The sequence below is a fragment of the Centruroides vittatus genome, unplaced genomic scaffold (assembly GCF_030686945.1).
Source record: "Centruroides vittatus isolate TY-2023 unplaced genomic scaffold, ASM3068694v2 scaffold_899, whole genome shotgun sequence".
Taxonomy (NCBI): Eukaryota; Metazoa; Arthropoda; class Arachnida; order Scorpiones; family Buthidae; genus Centruroides; species Centruroides vittatus.
Window position 1 is genome coordinate 350,460 of NW_027122719.1, and position 22,129 is coordinate 372,588.

At 26.6% G+C, this 22,129-nt stretch overlaps 2 protein-coding genes across 3 annotated transcripts; one reads left to right on the forward strand and one right to left on the reverse strand.

Annotated features, from left to right (window-relative positions):
- Nucleotide 1: 1 nt before the first annotated feature.
- Nucleotides 2–9,853, forward strand: LOC136990316 (transmembrane protein 107-like). Of its 2 annotated transcripts, XR_010883038.1 has the most exons (5): nucleotides 2–148; nucleotides 367–434; nucleotides 5,954–6,054; nucleotides 8,282–9,252; nucleotides 9,391–9,853. XR_010883038.1 is itself a non-coding variant. In XM_067288708.1 (4 exons), the coding sequence occupies exons 1-4, from the start codon at nucleotides 65–67 to the stop codon at nucleotides 8,443–8,445; spliced, it is 417 nt and encodes a 138-aa protein (XP_067144809.1). In that variant the 5' UTR covers nucleotides 2–64; the 3' UTR covers nucleotides 8,446–9,853. The 2 variants fall into 2 exon arrangements, 1 of the variants encoding a protein (XP_067144809.1); XM_067288708.1 differs by having other exon boundaries at nucleotides 8,282–9,853.
- A 3,427-nt stretch (nucleotides 9,854–13,280) lies between these two features.
- LOC136990274 (ciliogenesis and planar polarity effector 2-like) lies at nucleotides 13,281–21,900 on the reverse strand. Its single transcript, XM_067288659.1, has 5 exons — nucleotides 21,584–21,900; nucleotides 21,234–21,380; nucleotides 19,155–19,282; nucleotides 14,356–14,495; nucleotides 13,281–13,535 (listed from the first exon to the last, which is right to left on the reverse strand). The coding sequence occupies exons 1-5, from the start codon at nucleotides 21,666–21,668 to the stop codon at nucleotides 13,325–13,327; spliced, it is 711 nt and encodes a 236-aa protein (XP_067144760.1). The 5' UTR covers nucleotides 21,669–21,900; the 3' UTR covers nucleotides 13,281–13,324.
- Nucleotides 21,901–22,129: the final 229 nt, after the last annotated feature.

Sequence of the window (22,129 nt, forward strand, 5' to 3'; positions counted from 1 at the left end):
TACGTATAGCAAGATGGCGGTCGTTTCGTTTGGATGTTTTTGTTTTTATTTTTGAGGCGGTAAAATGCAAATATCCGGTTTGGTTCCGGCGCGTTTTTTAACGATAATAAGTCATCTTGTTATGTTAATAACTATTCTTTGGGCGAGAGTAAGCATTTTTTTCTCTCTTTACGTTTATTTTCGAAAAGCACATGTTCTCAATCTCTAAGTGCATGCTTCATGCATGTGTATATGTATAAATATGTTATTTTTTTAATTGGTTTAAATATTTGTTTAATTAAAGATCGTTGTAAATGTTTTGTAATATGCAGGTAAATAAATATGAATTTCTTTTTATTGTAATAATATATTTTGTACATTTACTAGGATGAAAATGTAAAAGCATGTTTACCTTGGACATATACAGAAGAAGAATATAATCATAAAGACAATCAGTAAGTATAATAGGTAAATAATTTAAAAGTTAATGAATTTATACAAATTATACAATTATAAATACATTTGGTCTCTTAAACACTATATAGTGCAAACACACAAACACTTGGCAATCTTCACCTTAAGTTTATTCAATTTAGTTGATCGTGCGACTGAGCTAGAATGGTGGACGCAAATGTCTGCTCTCCGCTTCACCGAGTCAGTAAAGAAACAATGAAGAGACATGAGACATGAGACATGTAGCATAAGTGGGAGGCCTTCCTCAGGGTCACCATTGAAATACCACTGCTTTTGTCATTTCACTACTAAGAGATGAAAACAATTACCGACATGGTTTCAAGATTACTAAAATAAATACATTTATTTTATTAAAAATTTTCATAATCATCTAATTTTATCTTCAAAATACATAAAATAAATAATAATTTTGAAATTTCAGAAAAAGCATAAAATTTATATTAGTACTTGTTGTTTTAATGTTTAAATTTCTCTTTTTCTGTTCTTGTCATATTAAATCTTGAGTATCATGTCATGTTCAGTACAACATTTGTTTAACATTTAAATATCCTTTCTATACAATATGATTTCTAGTATTATTACACTTTATTAAAAAATACAAACCAAACCATTACATACAAACCAAAAAATACAGATGATAGTTCAATTCAGATGGATTTTGAGAACTCCAGCAGAGGAAGAATGTTTGTTTACTTCTACACTTTCATATGGTGAAGGTCCCACTAGATATAGCAGATTTTACCAACAGTTGATGTTGAGACTTACACATACTGTGAAATAAAGACTTTACACCCAACAAACAGTAGAATGACTCAGTTTAAATGGTGAATGGCAGAAAGAGATAGAGAGAATAGCAGGATGAGTTGTAACTAGATGGAAAATGGACAACACAAGCAAACTGACAGGCATGTACAGCAGACACACATCCACATCCACTATTCCATTGCTGTACTTTTCCACTGTGTCCTTGAGATGAGGGTTTTTAAAAGGTTAGGTTGTTTAATCTGATATCAATTTGTTTCAAATGTTTTTTGCAATCTGATTGGTCCTTCATCTGTTTAAGCAAAAATTGAGACCCCTTCAGACCACAAGAAGGTTGGCACCAACATTAATATGACACCAATTCCATTCAAAGATGACAGATTCAATAGAGATCTTGTATATATCAGATCTACTAGAAGATTGCTCAGACAATGCCTCTAGGAGCATAAAACCGATATTGAAAAGAAGAAAAATACTACCGTCTTAGCTATATATGCCAGTGAAAACGGCATTACACCCGAATTACAGCAAAAAACATGATCTGGCAAACTCATCATATACTCCAACTTAGGAATTTGGAGGCATTAGAAATTTTTAAAGCGTAATGCCAAGACCTTTCAATCAATTTTAAAGACGAAAAACAACTCTCGAGGGTGTAGCAGGCTATATATCCAGTGTTATAACAGCTGACACAAACACACATCATTAGGAATTTAAAATTTAAAAGGAAATTGGAACACATCGGAAATGGAATTGCACCAGAAAAGATTTTCTTAATAGAACTCCACCTGAAGAAGGTGCTAGGGTGGACCAAAAATGTTTGTGATATGTTAAAAAATATCTGCAAAGCTTTATAAGGTTAGAGTGATATATATTTGTCAACTCTTTGTTTATGAGATAGATTTTATTAATATGATGCTGACTTTAATCCTACCCTGAGATATTTATTTGATCTTAGGATCATCATTGTTTTAAATCAGACAGTGTGTGTAGTTCTCAATGACAGTTATTTTCGGCTCTGAATGTTATTCATAAATTCCCCCCTGGAAATGTCAGCCCAACAGGAATAATCAAACATTCTTGTTATCACAACAATGTGCAAAAAATTAAAAATGACAATACATTCATTACAAAATATAGAGGTAAGGATGTTAAGGATGCCTGGGTATTCCAATAATCCAAGACTTTACATATGAAAGAAAAGCTTAAGAAAACAGATCATTCAAAAGACCTGTATCTTCCAGAATTCATTCTGCCATATACCATTAAAGTTGCCAGTTGGTGGAAATATTGATTCTTTTATATATTGAATATTTTTCATAGTTCTTTGCATATTTCCAGTTAAAGTCATTGCATATATATACTGTATATTCAAATTAATAATTATAAAAAAAATGACAAATTTTAAAAGCAAAATTCCTGAAGAAGAGCAAGTAAAATTAATAGTAAATAGAAAATTCATAGTTTGAGACAGTGATGAACAGTATCATAATGCTTTTGGGCTGAATTTTGAAAAAATTTTAGATCTATAAATTTCTACTGTTGTCTGTCTGTTGTCTGTTGTCTGCTGTTTGTCCTTCCTTAATCTCGAGAACGGAGTTAGGTAGATGAAAGGTTAAGACCAGATATAGAAAGCTTAGGGGCAGGAGGCCCTGGTTAACTGTATATGATCTTCTAATGCAAACCAGAAGTTATGTTATTACTTGTAAAATTCAAAAATTTTTTCCATAAGGAATAAGATACAGTAGATGATGGCATGACTCTGTTGCTAACAGGAAAAGTATGATGTACAGGGGCTTGTTAACAGGAAAGTATTATGTACAGAGGCAAGACACTACTAATTTGAGGTGGAGAGCATATATTTTAAATTACATAAATTTAAAAAATGTGATCAAAACTTGCAGCGGCATTATGACAATAACACGATAAATTTAAATATGTATTATTTAAATTTGTTATATATTTATGTGTAATTAAAATTATAAATTATTTAATATCTTTGTAATTTTATTGAAAATACTGTATATAATTTAAACTAATTAATACATATTATAAATACATGTACTGTACAAAGTATATAAAGAAGTTGGAGTGCTGCAAGAAAAATTATCAAGTTGGGAATACTCCTTATTAGAAAAAAGTTGAAAAACACTGGCTTAGGAAATGAATAATAATTAAAATTAAAGTTCTGATTTTATTACATTTATTTAGAGAAAATCTAAAAAATTTGAAAATATATTAATATTCTGTATCTGCAGCTTTGCTGCCTTTTAATTTTTAGACAGAAATTAGGCAGGTTTGAAGAATCCTACAATATAAACATTTATCATAATGAATTATTTAAGGTAAGAAAAGAACTTAAGCATACAAACTGTTACCAGAATGTTTCAAATATGGAATATTATCTTCCCAGACATAATGAGTTTCTCCAAATGTCAGAGATTAAATTTAGATCTTTCAGACTTCAATATACACCCAGGAAATTAAGAAATAAAAAGATTCATTTCTGATAAGAACAATATGATAGAAACATATTTTTTTTTTTGTTTTATTTAATACTTAGAGAAGAAAATTAGTTTGTTCTTCATACCATTCAATTGTGATTTGAACAAATGCAATGAAACTTTTCAGGAGATCAACAACTATTGGTCAAATTAACTGCAGTAACCTTTCTGCAACAGGCATCCCTTCTATATTACCAGCAGGATGATAGCATATGAATAGGAAAAACACATCATACAAAGTTACTAGTGTGCACAGAATATGTTTTTAGGGTTTTCAAGTGTATCAAATTTAAATATCTATATTTGGTCCATTTTTTTCAAAATTTGATTGGTTGGCTAATTACCATTTCATATTCAGATGTAAATGGTATGCTAGAGTTAACGTTAGAAAAAATTTGGGTATCTTAATTATCTTCTCCTAGCTCTTCTTTTTTTCATTTAAAAACACCTGTTGAAATTCAATGGTCATGTATGTTAGTAGAACTATATTTCCTCAATTCTAAGATGTATTTTTTTCATAAGATAAAAAATACATCTTATCATCATTATTCATTCAATTTTTGCTTGTTTGTATTATCTGAAATAAATATTACTTTTAACAAAGTCTTTCTCTAAAATAATTTCATTGATTTCATATATTTTTTATTACATTATTTTTCATTTTATACCTGAAATGTAATGATAGTCCCCAAAAATTTCATACTTTGAGCCATGGAAAATTTTACAATTATGTATCTGTTCTAACTTATATCAATAAATTAAATTGGGAAACATGACATTTATATACAGATATTGCAAATGATATATGCTTTTTATTGAACTTCTTGCAAAAAATAAATTGTTTATGATCTGAATCATTAAGTCAGACAATTTAATGGCATTTAAACAAATATTATATAAAAAAATCTTATAAAATTAATTTCGTAATAAATTACAATTAAATTTATAAAAATATGTAAAATGTAAAATAAATATATTTTTTCTAAATTTAAAATATTTCAGTATAGTCAGAATTATATATTAAATTTTTTAATAAATTGGCCAATTGAGAGATAAGTATTATTATTAATTTTTGCTGTGTATCATTTTTGGATTGTGTCCAGTATCAAATCTCACAGGTTGGCTGAAAAGCCAAGCTTATGAAACCAATACGAAACCTTAAACAGTTTGGAGAAATTTTCTGACAGCATGACAAGCCAGAATGGTAGCTTTTTGTAAAAATCTATATAAATTTGAATGAATGTCTATTGTCTTCAGGCTTTTATGTAATGAATGTGGGATAATTCCTGTGGCTATAGATATGGTATGGACTTTATTCATTTTCCATAGGCATTTTATTTGGTGAGAGAGTTCAATATATTTATTTTGAAGATTATGTGTATTTGGTATAGTGATGTCAATGACATAAAATAGTTTTGTGCACTTTGTCAATGAAGATAATATCCAATCTTCTGCAATTGATTATATTATCTGTCAAAGTATAGTTTGTTGTTATATTCTCAAGGATTATTAAATAATTCCACTGCTAACTCATTTTTTCTTATTTCATTCAGTTGATTGTTTTTTCAGACAGTATATTTATTATTTGATTGACACATTTAAACTGACTGAAACAAACAACAACATAAACATTAACCTGATTCTATTAGATATACCAAACAAACTGCCTGATCATTTATTGGGCTGTAACAAACCTAATTTAATTATTAGAAATAAATTTAATTTATAATTTAAATTTAGAATAATTTGAAAGAAAAGATCAGCCCAGAGCAGGATTGGAACCCACAAATCCTGCTTACTGTGCAGATGTATTGCTGGTTAAGCTACCTGAAAAAAATTAAATGTATCATTAGATGGCACCCTAACTGCCTACCTAATGATTTTATATTTTATTATTATTAATAATTTTTATTTATATTGAATATTATATATTTAAATAAATGAAACATACTATAATGTAAATTAATTTTAGATTTGATATTGAATACAACTTTATTTTCCAAAAAGTTTCTTTTGAAAGTCTTGAAAATAAAGTTGTTTTCTTTTCTTTTTTTTTTGTAAAGTAATAAAATTAGTTCATTATATTATATAATTCAAAAGAAGTAATTTTAATAAAAAGAGTAATTGTAATTTAAATTCATTTATTAATATCATTATAGAAATACTTCTGTAATAAAAGAAGTAATTGTATTTCAAATTCATTTATTAATCATTTTTTAATTTTATCTTTATAGATTAATTGTTGGTTTAAGTTTAGCAATTTTATTTGTGGGAATAGAATTAATTGGATTCCTTTCAGGAATTACTATGTTTTTTCCAACACAAAGTTTACTGTGTATCCTTATTTTGTGCTATAATGTGTTAAATAGGTATAAGATAAAACAATTGCAATAATTATTAAGAGTAATTATAAAATTTTCAGAATAATGAAAAATACTTTAAAATGCATATTCTGAATCATTAATAAGTAATATAAACATTTAGTTGTGTTAAATATTATCTATTATGTAAGATGCAACAGACATGTTCAGGATCTGCACATAGCAAAGCAATAAAAAACCTTTTTAATTACATGAAAGAAGCAAGAATAAAACTTGAGTAAGTTTTTTCACTTCTATCTAAAACTGCTTTTAGTTTCTGCTAATATTTCAGTATTTGAAAGTGCTTTTTAAGTCTTATCCTCATTTTCCCCCATGTTATTAAATGTTATATTTATAATGAAATAGTTCATTTATTGGATTTGGCAGTTCATTGCCATTTCAGGAAAAATAAGTCAATTTAAAAAATTTTAAATATTCAAATTAAATATTTTGATTCCAGAATAATTAAATTTGAACAAATTAACCATTTTATTAGGAGAAAAAGTCATTTATGAAGATAAATAATGTCATATTTAGTTAAATTAAATCAGGTCAGAATCTATGATTTTCTATCTATATGGCATCTGATCTCCAGGATTTTTCCTGGAGCTTTGTTGCAGTGTCATTTTTTTTTTTACCAGAGATAGGGTGCAGGCCTATCATCCAAACCGCCAACCTGGAGGACCAACGTGTCTCTTTTTGTCTAGCACCTACTCTTTGACCTGTCTGGATAGGGTGGCCCTACCAGTAGCTAAACTACCGCCAGCATAGCTCTCCAAGTCATCGGTGTTGCAAGCTCCTCCACCACAACAAGGTAGAGACACCATCGAAGGAGATCTATGATCTTAATTTGAAAATAACTGGAAGAACAATTATCAAAACCACATCTACAATTGCATTTGTATTCATGTGTAGTCAAAAACCTACATCTTGATCCACAAGATTATTGGCTAATTTAATATGATTTTCTTGTTAATATTTTCTCTTCTATTTACAGTACTTTTACTTAATTGTTATTTTTTTAATTACATTGTGAATTTTTTAATACCACATATTGAACTATAATGTTAAAATCGACCTTGCTAATTTGTACATTTAATTTACTTCATATGTGAGAAATTTGTTTTACATAATTTTGTTCTAAACCAGTTCCTGATGATGGCATTATGTAACTAATAAAATTAAGAAATTGAACGTTTTTTTTGGCAAAGTTACAGAATATGAACACCAAAAGCTGAGTAATTTCCCTATTTCATCAAATTAATACAGTCAAGTCTGCATAAGTCAACACCACAAGGGGAAGTGGAAATGTGTTGAGTTATTCAATATGACGACTAAAACAAAGTTGAAAAAACTACAAAATTACAATTAGAAAAATACAGTAGTGCTTTATATCTCTGACCATCATCACTGGCACTAAAGTTGGTTTCTACTCCAAGTACCTCAGCTATTTCTATCACTTTTTGTTTCAGCATTGGCCCTAAAACAGGAAGATTTGACGAATGAATTTTCTTTAGCCAACGTATCAGAGCATCTTCAACATCTTTGAATGGCGACTATCTCTGGCATTTTTGAGACAGCCATGACAAAGACACAAGAAAAAGTTTCTTAATTTCCTCCTTCTTCAGAATTCCTACCAATGTTGTTTTTAGGTTTTTTTTGGTTTTGCAAATTTGGCTTTACAAAGTTTTATTACATTCAAATTCAGTTACAAGTTCGTATTTTTCCTTCAGCGTAAGTGTTGTTAGGTTTCAAATACTCATTTCTAACAGAAATGTGAAACACTTGCTGCAAATAATGCATGAACAAAAAATGAGAAAATGCATAATTGGATTCTGCTGTGACATTACGTTAAGCGTGTGGTGTGAACTCATTTTTTCAAGAGGGGAGTCAACTTATCAGATGTCTAAACGAGTGTGGGACAAAAAAAGTATGTCAATTTATCCAGTGGTGACGAGTTAAACGGTGTTGAGTAAACCAGAATTTTTTTAATATTAATGCCTATGTAAGTTGGCCGGGACCACAGAAAACTGACTACTTAACCAACAGTGTCTAGTTATATCTATGATGATTTATGCAAGCTTGACTGTATTTAGTGATCATAATATAATGAAATATTATTGATTTGGATGATGTAATTGTTAACAATATAATTTTGAATAATATCATTCTGTTTTATTACTTTCCTTAATTTTATTTCAGCTATAGTTACTCATTCAAGTGCAACAATTGCTCTTGCATATTTTATTACAGATATATGGGATTGTGATCTTTATTGGTGGATATTTGGTTTTTGCAGTGCCTTACCAGTTTTTTCAGAAATATTAGTGTTGATTGGAGTTCTTGCATGGAAGAAAACAATATGAAGTATGACAACATATCAGCATATTTTGTAATGAAACAATTGTGATAATATTTAAAGGCATTATCACATCTTAAAGGATCATTATTATAATCATATCATGTTTAATTTGTAATTAACATAAAAATATCACTTGTACTTAGACTGGAGTTAATACACAGATCATAAAAAATGAAAAATAATTATTTAATATTTATTATATATTATATTTATTTAAAGTTGAATTATAGTTAACATTACAGTTCAGATGTGCTCAGCAGAGAATAAGTTACAAATTTACGATCACACCTATGCATTGCTGAGAGAAAATGTTTAATTACTAACGTTTTCTGCTTACTCCTATAGTCCATCATCAGTTTTCTTAAAACTGTCTTTAGAAACTGTTCCACAAGTAGAACATTCAATTTAAATTTTAACATTTGAATTCTAAATACAAATTTAAATTGTATCCCCCTATAATCATATTTAGCTTGTGTGTTATACTCTCGTATTTTTTTTTTTGTATATATTTTTTAAATTTATTTTTATTTATTGTTAACCTCATATTTTTCATAAGTTATTTATTTAACTCATTTCAATTTAAATTTGTATTTAGAATTCAAATGTTAAAATTTAAATTGAATGTTTTACTTGTGGAACAGTTTCTAAAAATGGTTTTAAGAAATCTGATGATGGACTACAGGAGTAAGCTGAAAACATTAGTAATTAAAAATTTTCTTTCAGCAAATGCATAGGTATGGTCATAAATTTATAATAGTTAACATTAATTATTCTCAGTAACATTTCTCTATTTCATTTGTTTAAAACGAAAGTAAGTAAACTCAAAATACATTTAGAAGTCATTTGATTCTCATCTTTGATTAAGGTGTTACAAATGACTTTTTAATGTAAGAAGTTTATTTATTTTGGTTAATATTAATTATTCTGTTTTCGTTGATAAACAATACAGGGTTATTCATTTAGGAATTTTATTATTTCTAACTGATGATTATTTTATAATAAATTATAATTTTGCTAATAAAGTCATAAATCATCAACTTGGTGCTGATAAAATCTCATGAAAAACTGACTCATAAATCATCTCAAATGTACAGATAATATATTTTTTCGTATTAAAATATAAGAAACAAATCAAAATGGATCCATTGTGCATTTTTTATTTGTTATAAAAATTAATTTTTAAATTGTTCTTAATTGATGATAATATGATTTGAAACCATTAAATTTTTTAAAAAACTGAATGTACTAAGTAATATAGAATGTAAATTATTTATTTCATATTTGATATATTTGCTAAATATAAAAGAATTGAAGCTGTGTATTAATAATTAAATAATAAAGAACGCTTTTGAATTTAAAATGTTCATATGAAAACATTTTTAAAAATAATATATAAAGCAGTATATTGTAATACTGAAATATAATTCATTATAAAAGTTACTTAACTTGATATAATCTTCTGAACTTAATATATATATTTGATAAAAATTTATTTCAAAATTTTTGGAATTAAAGTAGATTAAATATTAGAATAATATGCATAGATCAGAGGAAAACTAATGTTAATGTTAATTGAGAAGAAACATGAGAGAAGTTATTAATTGTACAGTCATCTTAAAATTATTTGTTCAAAATAAATGCTATTCATTATAAAATGATAGTATTTTAATATTAAAAAAATATATTGAGTTCTTAAATCTTTGAAATAAAATTCTTGATATGGTGCTAATTATGTTAATCCCAATAAAGTATATTTCAAAAATCCTATACAAATTATCTAAATGTACCATGTGTGTAAATTTATCTAAATGTACCAAATTATCTAAATGTACCATCTAAATGTTTTAATACCATAGTTTGTTTTTAAAATGATTTATTCTTTAAAAATCTTTTTTGTCTTTTATTCATTTATATTGTAATTATTTATCATCATTAAATATAATTATAATCACTAAATTAATAATAAATTGTAATATTTGAAATTTTTGAAAGTTTATTAATATCAACAACATTGCTTAGATTCTTGAAAATTTAGAGATTTAACTGCTGAGATGTGTTCATTGTATCTTCTTTACATGTAATTTGTGCTTATTGAAAACGTATTATAACATAATATTGTAATCATATAAATTTTTAAATTAAGATGTAGTGCCAAATAGTTTATATCATTTACCTTACAGTATTTCTCAAATATAATGAATATGACTTATGAGTTTATGTGAATTATCAAAATATATGTTTATATTTTGTAACTATGTATATTGAAAAACTTAAGTCACCAATGTATAAATAATAAATTAAATTAAATATTATCTTAAAATTGAACTATTTGTTGTCTTAAAATTTGTTTATATATTTTTAAAATAAATGTGTTCTTCATTAATCAAAATGAATAGTAATTTAAAAAATTAAAATAATTTAATTTCTAATTAATTCAAGCTAATGGGAAAATTTAGTTTATTACAATGAGATATAGAAATCTTTTTAAAGTATTAAACTTGATAAGTTTTGGGGTTTACTGTAAATTCATTACCTATCTGTTTTCTAATATTTTATAAATAATATAATCTATTTAGATTATAATAGCTAGAATAAAATACTTGAAACATAAAATAACTTATAATTAAATATAACTTGAATGTAATTATTATTTATTTAAATTAACACAAATTTTGTGTATTGTAAATATATTCCAAGTTTAGATCCATTTCAGACATTTTTTATTATGTGTCCTGTATTTTATGTTATGAATAATTAAAAATATCTATTCATAATATTCATAACTCTATATATAAAGTCCATAACTCAAGTTCATGTTAATGATTATTTATAGAAAATTCTAAAATTTAATATGAGGAAACAAGCAATACCACAAAAACATTAAGCAAAAAATATGAAAAAAACCACTGATACTTTATACATCTTACTTTACATACTTAAAATGACAATCTTTAATTGATGAATGCTTAGCTACAAATCTCTGCATAGCTAGCTTGTCATCCATTATGGCAATACAAGCAGCTGTTTGCAACATTTTAGGTATGGAAACTCAAATGTATACAATAGTGATTTTTATTATTCAACTGAATTATTTGGTTTCATCTGTGGCTATACAAATGCCACAGTTAGTCTGTCATATTGCATTCTTATAATGCAGTGGTGCGTATAGGAGAAATTTTTGCAGTCTGTTTTTGGGTCCCATTTAGAGTTGACATCTTTGGAAAGAAACGTACCTCACCAGACAATGTAATAACTAGAGGGGAAGTAAACAAGAACAAAATTTAAAATTTGATCAATAATTTAATGAACAACTAATCACATTGAATGCAACATTCAAATTAAACATTTTAACAAATTTTAATTAATAATTTAAAATGAACAAATACTAAAATCGTATTCAATTTGACATTTTAACAATTTTTTAGACTGGCTCATCTTAAAAAATTAATTTTTAAAATTCAAAATAGCAGTTGATTTAGTCTAAACAAGTAAGTATTTTTACTTAATTTTTAAAGATGGTTTACATGATTCTTAATGTACTACAGCACCATTTATGAATCATAAAAACATTCGTAATAATGAGAAAGTTGTTTTATCATTTTAAGTAAACTTATTGAATATTAAAAGTAATTTTATATATTTTTTCAATTAAAATATAAATTTATTTATATTTTAAACTATTTTGTTGGAATTTAAATATTTTTGCTGATCACCATTTCACCATTCTGTACAGAATGGTGAATAAAAGTCAATCTTTTCAAACAAATTACTTCTTTATTCATCAAAACCGATGTTCATACATTTTGAATTTATCAGCTTCTTTCCTAAATAAATTTTTAGGTAAAAGTTCTTTTAAGCAAATTAAAATGAAGAGAAGAAAAAAAATGTAAAAGAAGATAATGCTTATTTTTCTTTAGAATTTATTAAACTGAAGATAATGTGTAATAATTACGAGGGTAAGCTGAAAAGTAATGCACATATGCTTGTAGAACACAAACAAAAACAAATAGCAAGATCAGGCAAAAAGTACATTAAAGTACCATTCTTAAGCTTCAAAATCATATATTTATTTTTCAACATAGTCTACCATTAAGGCTAACACATTTCTCCCAACATGTAACAAGTTTTTCCATTCTGTCACTGAAAAATTCTGACTTTTCTCGAATCCAGGACTTGACAGCTGCCTTCACCTCATCATCCAAGGTGTAATGATTACCCTTGAGGTCTCTCTTGAGTAGAGGAAAAAATTAAAAATCACAAGGTGTAAGATTGGAGGAATAAGGAGGATGTGGAATCAGTTCAAACTTCAGGTTTTGCAGAGCCTCTTCAGTTGCACGCAAAGTGTATGGATGAGCATTGTCATGTTGCAAGATTATTGGCATCAGGTGATTATTTGTTGTGTTAGAGACAGCCTGGTGCCAATAATCTTGCAACATGCAAGTGCAAGTGAAGATATAAACTAAATTATTATTTAACAATACATCTATAATACGTGATTAAACATCTAATAATACATGATTATTAATTTTTAAGAATTGTATGTGCTACCGCTAGAGGACTAACTTTTTTCATTGGATGGCGGACAGTAGCCTCCAATAAAAGGTCAGTTCCGCTGTAGACTTGTTAAATCCTCTACAAAAGCGTGTGAAGGGACCAAAGGATAAGGACTCAAGTATATGTACGGTCTTGTAAGAAATATATTTTTTTCTTAAATGAAAAATAAAACTATATTATTTATAGTTTTAAAAAAAGTTTAAAAGTTTAGTCTTAAAAAAAAAGGTCCTGATTAATGTTAATAGTTGATTATCATCTCCAATACAGACAGTCTCAAAGCAATTAAATTAAGTAGATTCCATTTACATTATTTTATGGAATACTATAATTCATCTTTTTATTCCACAGGAACTTAAAATTTGATCTCGTAAACATAATTCTTCACAAAGAAATAAAATGAATTCTTCCCTTTTATTTTTCCAATAATTTTCTCTTGAAATTGTTGAATATAAAGGTAACTGTAGAACTGGAACTTTCCATGTACCTTCAAATTCTTGTATGTCTCTCTGTCTGACAAACTGCTGTTGTTCAAGATTCCAACTAATTATAAAAATATTATTGTCGTTAGTTTGCAAATGACTCATTATTTTTAAATTACATGAAAATTATCTTTGTAATAATTAAGATTTTCAAATTACTTGGAATTACTCATTTAACAAAAGAAATAAATCAAGAACATTTATAATTTGTGATGGAACATTAAATTATAAAAGTTATTACATTAATTTATTAATATTCTTAATTTAAAATATAACAAGGCAGATTTTTGTTATATTTTAAAGAAATATGCAGTTTTTTCTTATTTATTCCTTACTTATTTTCAAAAACAGAACATAAGCTGAATTGGCCAAAGGAATTACAGTTTTGATAATAGAATAATTGGGGGGTTGGGGTTATTCAGATGGATCAGGAATGAGTTAAAAATTTTTCTGTAAGAGATAGTGAACTCCCTGATTTGAAATTCTTAATAATCAAATCATTTTTGTGAATGCATTAGATCCTGATAACATAAAATTTATCTGTATCCCATAACAGAAAAATTTTGTCGAGGTTATGCCACGACAGAGATAACATATTTGCTTTTATGAGTGAACTTTGAATTGAGCTACTTTAAAATACAAAACAGACTGACTGAATTCTCATTTAAATATAGTATAAGGAATTGTATTAATGTCAGGGATCATATAAAGGACAAAAATTGTTTTAAGTTCCTTCTTTGAAAAAAATAAAACTTTACTATAAAGTTAGTTTTTTTTAGAAATAAATTATTTCTAGGCAGAATTAAATCAGAGAGCTTTTAATTAATATTTTTATAATAGTAAATAATATTTTTGCAAATAAATATAAAGAAAATTCTTACCCACTACCAACAGCTATAAAACAAGGCTTATAAGAATTGTGTTTTTCAAATTCTATCATAATATCTGATATAAACTTTAAACTCTCCTTTTCAGCATATGAAAACATCAAAAGTACAGCATCAGCATCACTTGGACATTCCTATTAATTAAAATTTTATGATTAAAATTAGGATGTAAATTTTTTTAACAAAAATTAATAAGTTGATCAAAAAGTTTGTTCTTTTTTTTTTACATAAAATGTACCAAGTAATGATAATGGTCATTAATGGCAATTTATATTGAAATCACACTACACTTTACACACTTTTCTAGCTCTAGTTTAATCAAAACAAACATTTTTGACCACATGCAGAAGTCTGCCTCAGGTTAAAAATGTATTAAAATACAAATTAAAGAAAAGACTGTGTTCTAATGATAGAACTATAACTTTCTTTAATTTGTATTTTAATACATTTTTAACCTGAGGCAGACCTCTGAACGAGGTCGAAAATGTTTGTTTTGATTAAACTAGTGCTGGAAAACTGTGTAAGGTATACTGAGATTGGTATATTTGTTTCCAGTTTTTCTACAAGTACCTTATATTCTGAATTTATATTCAATTGTTTTTGTCAGTTTCAACATAATGTTCTGTAACATATATTACAAAAATTTTCGTTATTGTTGCTCAAGATCCACCATTGTTAAGTTCAAAATTTAAATATTTGTACTTAAGCAGTATGGTGACTTAAGGTGGATCTTAAGCAGTGGCACCAACAGACTATAGAAAAGGGGAGCACAAGCAATGGGAAAATGGGTATAATACATTATGTAAGAAGCTTCAAACTATGATTTAACATTAAATCAGTGCTTCCACAAGGTAGCACTGGTTGCAATTGGAGCTAACTAAGTTTTGGTCAACATACAATGAAGTTGCATGGGCCAATAGACAAATATCATTCAATAGTTTTTTTATATATTTGTAGAATAGGCTAGAAGTCATGAATTTTCTGTTTTCTGTTAATAATGGAATTTGGGGACCCTTTGGTGATTAGGAAAAGGACAACCCAGATGGAAAAGGAGACCTATGGAGAGCAAATAATTTATGTAATTTTATATGACTACATAAATTATTTGCTATAATTTGTATTCTGTTTTTTATAATTTACATAACAATTTAATTTATATAGTTTAGTTTATTGCGTGTGTGGTGATAAAAACTACCTTTACAAAGCTAATAACACAGTCAAATAATTTTATTGCAGGAATAAAAACATATTGGATTTATCTGCATGTTATTTCTCAATAAAATCATTTAGTCTGTTCAAGCATTTATACAATGCACAATTAGCTTCTTCACCTCAACATCAAGAAATTCTTGTCCACGTTAATACAGTCACCTAGTGATGACAGCTTACATCATCAGCAACAAAGTGCAACCACATATGTGTTTTAATGTTTTCAATTTTCTGTATTTGCTTCTAATCTGAGGACTTATCACACCTTTCGGGGAATGTTTTCAATTGGACACCAAGAGACTCTTTAGGTGTTTATAATATATAAGATATCCATAGAAAAGATTTCAGGGGAGAGAAAACCAATAAAAATGAATGTAATAAAAACAAAAAACAAAAGTTGTATACTTAATGTATAATCTTTACCTAATTAATGTGGTTGTAAAAGAACTTGCAACCTGAAAAATATCTACTTTAAAACTGAAGAGAGACAGAACTGTCCAAAAGGCATATATAATAAAGTAGAACAGTTAAAAAAGTCTCTTGGCATCCAACTGAAAACATTCCCCAAAAGATGTGATAAGTCCTCAGATTAGAAGCAAATATAGAAGCTTGATAACATTAAATTTCAAATTTCTTGGTTAAAGAAGGTTATATCATGCCATATCAAAGTAAAGAAATGCTTCCAAAGGAAAACATAAGAATTCCAAAATTAAACGTCCGAATTAAAACTCGTAAACAAAATAAATGTAGACCAATTATAGACTTTCGATTTACATTGCTATATAACCTAGAAACGTTTATTAAAAAGTCATTACAAAGTCGTTTATTAAAAAGTCATATACCAAACTCAGAATATACCGTTAAAAATGCTGATGATTTAATATCAAGACTACAAAAAGGAGAAATTTTGCCGAACTATAAACTAATGAGCCTGGATATAACTTCTACGTACCCTTCCATCAATAAGGATATGATTGTGAAAAGCTTATGTAATTATGGTGTTTCTGAATATCTGAGAGATTTAATCACTTTTACATTAGATGATAATTACTTTACAGTGAATTAAAAAATTTTTATCGTCAAACTGATGGCATTTCTATGGGTTCCGTAATAGGGCCAAAATTAGCTGAGATCTATATGTTGGATGTGGACAAGGTTTTATCGACATTGAACGGCATAAAGTTTTTGCGAGGTACGTCGACGATATTTTGATCATATATAATAGTGCTGTAACAATACATTTGCAAATTTTGGAACAAGCTAACAAAATCAACTTAAATATTAAATTTACTCAAGAGCATGAATTAAATAATCAGTTAAATTATTTAGATATAACAATTAAACGATTTGACGATCGTTTGGAATATTGTAAATTTGAAAAATTGTGTAATACAAAGAAAGTAATCAATTTTAAATCATACTGCTCTTTAAACCAAAAATATAATGTATATTTAATGGAAATAAAGATTTTTTCTGGAATAACAAATATAGATCAAAGAAAAAAAGAAATCGAAGATACACATAAGAAATATATCCTAAATGGATACCCAAAAAGACTGCTAAATGACTGGTACAACCGATTTTTAAGAAATAGATTTAAAGTTAAACAACGTCAAGAAATAAAGCAGTATGTATCATTCTCGTACATAAAAGGTATTTATGAGAAATATAATAAATTTTTTAATCAAAAATTAATTACATTGGCTCCATTCCAAAATAACAGGTTATCAAATATGATGATTATAAGAAGCACTAATAAAAAAAATTTATTAGAAGAAGAAGGCGTCGTTTATAGAATAGAATGCACATGTAACAACCCTAGTTTTTACATTGGTGAAACGAAATGAAGACTGAAGATTAGACTGTCAGAACACTTGGCTGCTGTAAGGTTAAAAATTAGTAATTCTTCTATCTTCCAACACTGTAATATTAATAATTGTCAGATTAATACTAATAAATTAAAAATTGTCTTTAGGGGAAAAAACAATGTAAAACAGAAAGTAAAGGAACATTTTGCTATCATTATGCAAAACAATAATGTAAATTTGAATATGGGAATGCTAACAGCAGAATGCTGGGAATTCTTTGTAAACTATATAAGTGGTTTCTCCTAACAAGTTATTGTCGGAATATGAACTGTGTACGATTAAACTTACTGAAGAGGCCTTTCATAAGAGGCGAAATGCATTTAGGAAGTTTGTTAAAGTAAATAAAAAGTTTTTTCTCTGCAAGTTGATTCCCTTTACCTTTTTAACTTTAATCTTTTTTATTCATTGTTAACACAATGTTTCAGAAAAAATTTTTTAGTTATACAATATCCATAAATCAGAACTGGAAGAAAAATATAATTTTTTTGTATACTTTAAGATTAAATGTAAGAAGAATAGAAAGTCTGACTCCATCGTTTTTTACAATTATTTTGGAATATATTCTTTTTTTATCTTTTTGCCAAAGAGAAATGTTTTCATTCCACAGAAGGTAGTCTTTTGGGTGGATGTAAAGTAGTGGACCAAATTCTTCACATCTTATGTAGATATTAATATTTCTATTAAGTTTTAATTGATTTACTAATTAATTGATTTTTATTGTTATTTATATTAAAATGAATAGTTAATTTAATATATTTCTTGTTGTGAAAAGCAAACCAACTGCTGTTTAGTTCTAATTTTATTTAAGAAGTTTCTTTCAATAAAATTCAAGTTGAAAATAAAAATTTCTACTATCGTTTTGAATGTACCTTCTTTGAAAAAATTTGTCCTAAATGCAAACTTGTGCACTCCTGTAAATATTAACAGTAACAAAGGACCAGACCTATTTTATAAATGGAGTTATTTGTTCTTAATGTAAAACTTTTTGAGTCTATAATACCCAGTGAGATAAATATGTCATTCTTCTGGAAGCCTACAAAGGAAGGTCAGAAATGGTTGAAGCTTCATGCATTTGAAATGGTCGTCATAATATGACTGTTTATTCAGACAATTGCTTTTACAATATTTATTTTTTAAATATAAAATCAGTGATTTTATAAAAAATATAAAACTATTTAAACAATTCTAGTGTATCAATATTAACCAATGGAAAACAACAATAAAGTTTTATTTGCTTTTAGCCCACACAATACTGGGTCATCTACTAATTATTATATAAAGTGATATAATTTTATCCAATTCTTATCTATGTTAATTTTTAACTACATTTAAATTACTATTTTAATTTTGCTTACCTGAGATTTATTCATCAATATAAAATGTTCACCAATAATCAACTTAAGTAGAACTTTAACATTTCCCAATATTGCTTTACATTACAAATAATTGTCTTTGTTTTTCCTTGCTCAACATAATATTCAAAATTCCTAAGAAAATCCAACTAAATGCTTTCAAAAAGCTTCTTATAGAACAAATACAACAAAAAAAATCATAAAGTAAGATGTGATTCAAGTTGTCTGAAATTAATTTGAATGAAATGATACATAATTTTGTAATAGCATCACTTCTATGAAAAATACCAATAGCAAACCACATTGAAACTAAATTGTTAACATAAAATTAGCATAAAATATAAACTTAAAATGATTGCAATACCTCTATTAAATCAACTGGCTTTCTTCTTCCCACGGATCCTGATTCCCAAAACTCAATAGTAAACATCAATTTTTTTACTTCTGATGAATATACTTCACACACACTAGAAACTGCTTTAACTTGTGTCCCTAATCAAATATTTTATTTACAATTTTTATAAATATTCTAATATAAAATGAATATAAAACAATTACTGGTAAAACTTCACATATAAATTCAGCATAAATATATAAACATTTTGTTTAAATTATAAAAATATACTATTTGTAAATTTTCTTTGTTATTTATCTTAATATAGAAAATAAATATTAGAATCATAACAAACAATGTTATTTCTTAATGATTTATTGTACATTCTTACTATATGAATCAAAAGAACTCTCTTCTGTAAACCAATGTTTATTAGTAAATTGTATGTTATTTTTCCAACAATGTTTTGGGCAATCTAAACGTCTCTTATCTTTGAAGTCCAGTTTCTGAATCTCTTAATCCATCTGTTTGATATCCACCCAATCAGTATTTTCATTCTATTTTAATTTCTTGTTCAATAATTTATTTGCTTATTCTGTATAAATTTCTGATAATAATCTTCTTGATGTCTGGATGTCTTCTTCTTGTCTCAATGATCTAAATATGCTGCCTATGTATTTTAATAGTTTCTTTTCCTGTACACTCTTAATCTCACAAACTCTTCTTTGTAGCCATATTCAGACATTTTTACTGGAGAGGCATGGAAGCATTTTCTTGGAAACATGATTTTTTCCAACTATTCAGTGAAATTTACTGATTTTAGGAGGTTGAGATGATTCCCAAATCTCCCAGTTGCTTTACCCTGTTCCTATTTTGTCTAATAATATAAATTAGATGTTACAGGAATTTATAGGATTAAAGGAAAGGGCGTATAAAAACAACAAATTCAAATGCACAAACAGCACTTGTAGATCATTGAAAAAAAGAAACTAGAATATCAAGAAGGCCAAAAGAAAACAAGAATAAATATAGCATTAGAACAATATTCCTTGAATAATCAAATAGAAATAGATTGTGAGAGAAGACAAAAGATATCCAATACATTGGCACAAGACTGTATGAAGCAATTTATGGCCTAAATTCAATAAATAAATCTAGTGACGATGTGAATCTATAGGTGTGAACAATAAATGAAATTTATTGAAGTAAGAGGAGTAAAAAGAAAGAAAGTGAAAGATTAAGACAGATGAATAATTTTTATATAATGATAATGCAAAAGAATTTTTTAGATAAATATGTGATTCTTAGAACATTTAATCAATTTAAAATTTTGAAATCAATACCAAAAATCCAGCAATGAGTTGTGTAACTTTTCTAGCAAAAAAGTTAAAATTGTGTATAGTGCCATCTGTTATCAGATGTTGTTAAAAAGACTTTTTAGATTATTAATTATTACAAAATTCAAAATGTTTAATTTTGAGGGTGGAGATGCATTTTATAAAATTTGTAAATGCTAATAACAAGTAAAATCTTCATGAAGTCCAACCCCACTCAGTATATGATACATGACCTATCTCCCCATCCCCTTGACCTTTAACTAAGAAAGTTTAATAGCATCAATGCTCCTAATACATGAACTTCTCTACAAAATTTCAGAAATTTTCAACAAAAGGTATGAATTATTAAGCTTCAAAGTGAGTGACAAAATTGTATCCCCCATACACATACACTAACATTCATACATACAGATAAAATTCTAAACTTTTTTGAATTTCTCAATATTTCAAAGTTCTGAGTCCAAATTTTAAAAATCTTGGAGGTCATTTTTTGATAAATTTCTATACACCAGGAAAGTGAAAAAGAAATTTGAATGTTGAAGGTTACATAAATGCATTTTAATACTTTAATAAAAACTTTAAAACACACTTTAAATAAATGTTTTAATGTTCTGAAGTCAGTAGTGTTAGAAAATTTTTTGTTATTAAATTTAAAATGGCAATTCTTATCGTGAAATTTTTATAAAACTTTTGTAAATATTTGTCTGTATTATGAGTTTTGAAGAATTAGGTTGCTAAAATCAATTTATCAATATCTAACATATTAAATTACCTGAAGTAGCATAATATGAAGAGTTGTTATTTAATCCGGACAACCAAGATGACAAGAAAGATTTTCCAACTCCTGCTTTACCCACAATATATACTTTATATTTGATGTGTCTTATATCTAGAGGTACATTTGGAGTTTCTAATAAACCTATATTTTAAACAGAAATAATTAATTTTTACATAAAATGGAAAAAAATATATTTTTGTTAGTTTTAATATAATTTTAAAGTATTCATAAATTCATATACAATAACTGAAATATATAGTTTATTAAAAACCAATTATACTCTTTATTTTTGTACTTATTTTAAAAAAGTAATTATAAAAAAAAATAATTTTTAGACTGTTTACCAAATATTTTCTTTGATTTAGGATTGCCTGAGTCATTCGTGCAGAGATGAAGAAATCTTCCACTTATTCCACGTTTACAATTCATCTTTTGTGTTTCTCAATTAAGAGAACAATTATAATTTCTTTTTACAAAAATATATGAATTACACTTATAATTTTCATCTTTAATATTTATATTTAACAAAATATTAATATTCCTCCCACATTCTATATCTAACAATCATTATTTTATTCTTTATTATTATAAATGGCATCAAACATCGTTTAAAAATTAATACAACAAATTGAACAGAATAACCATGTGTCTCTGTTTATCATTTAAAAACTCCGCCCTCTGGTATCATTTTGCGACGTTAATCATTAAATTTTGTTCTTAACTTTTTTTTACAGATACTTCAAACCTATAATTTTATATTCGAAATAAATAATTTAGAAATCGATTCATTTTTATTTTTTATTCTAATTTCTACAGATGTTGCACCACCTGCTAATCTACTTTCTATTACATTGCACAAATACTTTTTTCTAATTATAATGTTATTTAAA